This window comes from Aquarana catesbeiana, linkage group LG01 (genome assembly GCF_042186555.1).
Source record: "Aquarana catesbeiana isolate 2022-GZ linkage group LG01, ASM4218655v1, whole genome shotgun sequence".
NCBI lineage: Eukaryota > Metazoa > Chordata > Amphibia > Anura > Ranidae > Aquarana > Aquarana catesbeiana.
In genome coordinates this window covers 972,069,919-972,074,146 of record NC_133324.1, presented here as the reverse complement: position 1 = coordinate 972,074,146, position 4,228 = coordinate 972,069,919, and the positions used below count along the sequence as shown (strand labels likewise).

Below are 4,228 nucleotides of genomic sequence, written 5' to 3'. Positions count from 1 at the left end.
GTGGCCTTCAACAGATCAGAATTGGTTTTACGGGTGGTGCTCTTCTTTGGATCAGAATTGGTGTTATGGGTGGTAGTCTTTATAAGATTGGAGTTGGTGTTCTCTGGAGGTCTTCATCAGGTCAAAATGGGTGTTACGGGAGGTGGTCTTCATCGGATCAGAATTGGTGTTAAGGGTGGTGGTCTTCATTGGATCAGAATAGGTGTTATGGGTGGTGGTCTTCATCAGATCAGAATTGGTGTTGTGGGTGGTGGTCTTTATCAGATCAGAGTTGGTGTTTTTTGCAGGTCTTCATTGGATCAGAATTGGTATTATGGATAGTGTTCTTAGATCAGAATATGTGTTCTCTGGAGGTCTTTATCAGATCAAAATTGGTGATATGGGAATCTGGGCTCTCTGTAACAGGCAGGCCTTGTATATAAGCAGAAATCAGCAGAATAGAGGGCGATTCAGAGAACAGCACTGGCTTGGGATGTCATGGTAGGGCTCTGGAGAAGGGCAGTTCAACACATCTCACATTTTATACTAACTTCATAAGGCAGCACAGGCTTTAGAGAGCTCACTTTATCATTCCAGCCAAGTGTACGGTAATCTGGATTTTCATCTCCTGCCAGAGCAACCATCTGATCACCTGTATAATACTCCCTAGTATACAGGATCCAGGCCCCGCTTACCCATTTATGTGATGAAACCATGTTGTCAAATCCATAGGGTTTAAGGGAATCTGTAGGTCTATCCAGGGTGAAAGATTTTCCCCTATAGTTGATGTGCTCATACAGAGTAATCTTGGGGTTATACAGACCGCCCTTCACAAGTCTCACGGAGCTGATGTTCTTCTGAAATTCTGGGATTGAGTTGTAGTTGCCTTCCTTGAAGCATCTGAACTTTCCTCTATAACCGGCTTCACTGAAGATAAACCATGGGTCTCCACAGATTTTGAGAGATTGGGCTTTCTTCAGGAATCCAACAGATGTCAGGTCAGCAATGTCTTGCTTTATAGACGCAAAGGCTCCCTTGAAATCTGGGAACTCAAACAGCTCAAGAGTGTTCATCTTCCAGTTCTATGTTGAAGATCAGATGATGGGAACTGAAATCTCTGGAGATCGGTGTAAGTTTAATCCTTGGCTGCTGGGGATAGGGGAATTTACACAAAAACCTTGGTGCTGAATAGGAATGAGCTTCAAGTTCGAGTCGAACCCATGTTCGACTCGAACATCGCCTGTTTGACCGTTCGTCGAATTGCGAACGATATGGGACGTTCGCACCAAATTAGAGTGGCGCGTAACGGCCCATAATTCACTGTGGCATCGCAGTGCATTGCTGGCTGATGATTGGCCAAGCATGCACTATGACCCGCATGCTTGGCCAATCACAGCGCCGTGTGTACAGAGAGCCGTAATTTGCCAAAGCCAGGGTGTCTTTGTCCAATTATAGCTCAGGGGGTTTAGTACACGATCCACACTATATAAGGCTGCCTGCGTGGCGGCCCTGTGTAGTGTGTTGCGGTGGAGACTAGAGAGAGATAGATAGACAGAGAGACAGTGTCATTTGATTTAAGTTAGATAGAGTAGGCAGGTCGAGTCAGTTAGCTGCACTTACAGTGTACTGTGTATATATATATGCATCCCAGGTGTTGTGTATATATAAATATACACTGTATTCAGTTTAGCTAGATCAATTCATGTTATTCTCTTCCTAATATACTGACAGGCAGGTGTTTTTACAGTATTTACAGTTAGTGTACTGTGTACCCTGCACAGTTGCACCTACAGTATAGCTACCTGAAGACAAGTGCTTGTGTTCTTCTTCTGATCCTATTAATAGCACAGGCAGGCTCTTGAAGTATTTACAGTTAGTGTACTGTGTACCCTGCACCCTATTAAAGAGACTTACAATGCCTCCTCCTTGGACCACTTTGCATTTCTGCAAATTTCAGCATACCTACGTCATAATCCGACCCCTTTTCTTACGATAGCCCATGCAGCCTGGCAGTGGCGGGACAAGGTATTTCAGTGCCCAGGGCGAGGATGCCAAAATGCGCAGGAATCGCACCACATTTCACAAGATTCTTTGCAGTGTGATATGAGCCCATTCATTTTGTATCGGCTCAAATCTTACCACAAAGGATTCAATAACTGGTATCAGTGAGTACTTGAGCACAAGTATCGGTACTCGTAATTGCCAGTACAAAACAGGTATTGACGCAACCCGTGTGTGTACCCAGCTTTATACAATGTTTCAGGGTGTTAATGATATATAGGTGTTATAAAGATAACAGGGAAAACATTTGTCATTGTTAGTACTCATGCACAAGAACACTATGCTGTTGGTGAGCATACACTATACAATCTAATTGTGCAGAGATTGTACAATCTCCTTTAGATTTACCAAAACTAATGTAATATATGGACAAACCTAAACAATTAATTTAAGTAGTATCCAATCAGGCAGGCCTTTGTACTACATAGTTGGTGGCAGATCCAAAAGATATTGTACAATCAGCTTATATAGTGTATGGATCAGTTTTTTTTTTTTTTTTTTAATTTATCAGTCCATGTCCGATAAAATAAACTGAGCAGATCCATCCATCTATGGCCAGCTTTATTAGCTCCTGTGTAAAATCCCTGTTGTTTTCTTATGCCTGGGGAGCCAGGAGCTCACCATTGTCCATGTACAGGAGTTCTTTAGGGTCCATTCACATGCAATGCAGACATGTGTGTCCTGTGCAGGGCTCTCTTTTATCAGTACAGTGTGTGCATCCCAGTGCCAGCTTCCTATTTACTTCTATTGGAACCCACGCCTGTATGTCATATTAGGATACAGCGGCTGTGTCCATGCATCCTCATGTCCCAGTAGAAATGAATGGGTTGCTGGCACGGGGATACAGCCCTGCATGGGAGACGCATTGTTTGCACCCCTGGTGAATGTGCATGTACTAAAAATAGAACGTGAAAGAACAGTTGTCTTCCACAGCAATGAAGAGAGATATGAAGCCTGAAAATGTTACCTGTTAGCTGAGAGACAGAGGAGAGGACACCACTCAGTTTGGCCGAGAGAGGGGGGGCCTGAGGGAAAGGGCACAGGAGGAAGGGTCACTACACAGAGGAGTAATGGACTCTGAGATGTCTGAGCAGGGAGAGATAAGATCAGGAGGCTGGGGAGAGGGCAGAGGTGGTGATGTTGTCCCACAGACATCAGACACTGTGAGAGATAAGGCAGGAGAGATAGACATGACTGGAGAGGGAGGAGAGAAGCCACTGTCCAGGCAAGGAGAGGAGCAGAAAAGTTAATCAAGAAAGCATGGACAACTGATGCCTTCCCAACCTAATGTGCCCACCTGCTCCACTCTCCTGTCACTCAGACCATAGTACAGTTACTGTGCAGGCAGGGGGTGGATGTAGTGCTACGATGTAGCCTACATGCAGGGACAAAGCCGCTCTCTGCCTGTGTTACATTCGGCAGCATATTCTATGCTGGAAGGGTTGTGTTCTATGCTGGAAGGCAAACTGCGCCCTCTTCCCACAGGAAATCACTCCGCCCAGGGCAGCTGCCCCTCCCGCCCACTCCTAGTACCAGCCCTCGTCAGATCCCTTCAAGACTGCCTATGCTGATGCTGAGTGACTATCCTCTTCCTCCTCAATGATCATGCTGAATATTTTTGGTTCTGGGCGCCGCCACCAGTGGCTAAGGCCCAATTTTCCAGCCCCTGTTTAACAGGGGCATGTAATTACAATTTTTGATGCAATACTTTGCAGCAGGGCTTGTTCCTGTGTTCCAACTAGAGTATCTGTGAGGGGTTGCAGTGTTGTGGCACCAGCACCAGTGCCTAATGCCCAATTTTTCAGCCCCTGTTCAACAGAGGCGTGTAATTACAATTTTTGATGCAATACTTTGCAGCAGGGCTCGTTTCTGTGCTCCAAATAGAGTGTCTGTGAGGGGTTGCAGTGTTGTGGCACCAGTGCCTAAGGCCCAATTTTTCAGCCCCTGTTCAACAGGGACATGTAATTAGAATTCTTGATCTAATATTTCACAGCAGGGCCCGTTTATGCGCCCACCAAGAGTAACTGTGAGGACTTACAGTGTTGTGGCACCACCACCACCAAAGGCCCAATTTTTCTGACCCTGTTCAACAGGGACATGTAATTACAATTCTTGATCTAATATTTCACAGCAGGGCCCGTTCCAGTGCCCACCAAGAGTAACTGTGAGGGCTTACAGTGTTGTGGCA

At 45.6% G+C, this 4,228-nt stretch overlaps 1 protein-coding gene across 1 annotated transcript; it reads right to left on the bottom strand.

Moving 5' to 3' along the window:
- Positions 1-503: 503 nt before the first annotated feature.
- On the bottom strand, positions 504-1,052 carry LOC141128849 (epidermal differentiation-specific protein-like). Its single transcript, XM_073616420.1, has one exon. The coding sequence runs from the start codon at positions 1,050-1,052 to the stop codon at positions 504-506; it is 549 nt and encodes a 182-aa protein (XP_073472521.1).
- Between the last annotated feature and the right edge of the window lie 3,176 nt (positions 1,053-4,228).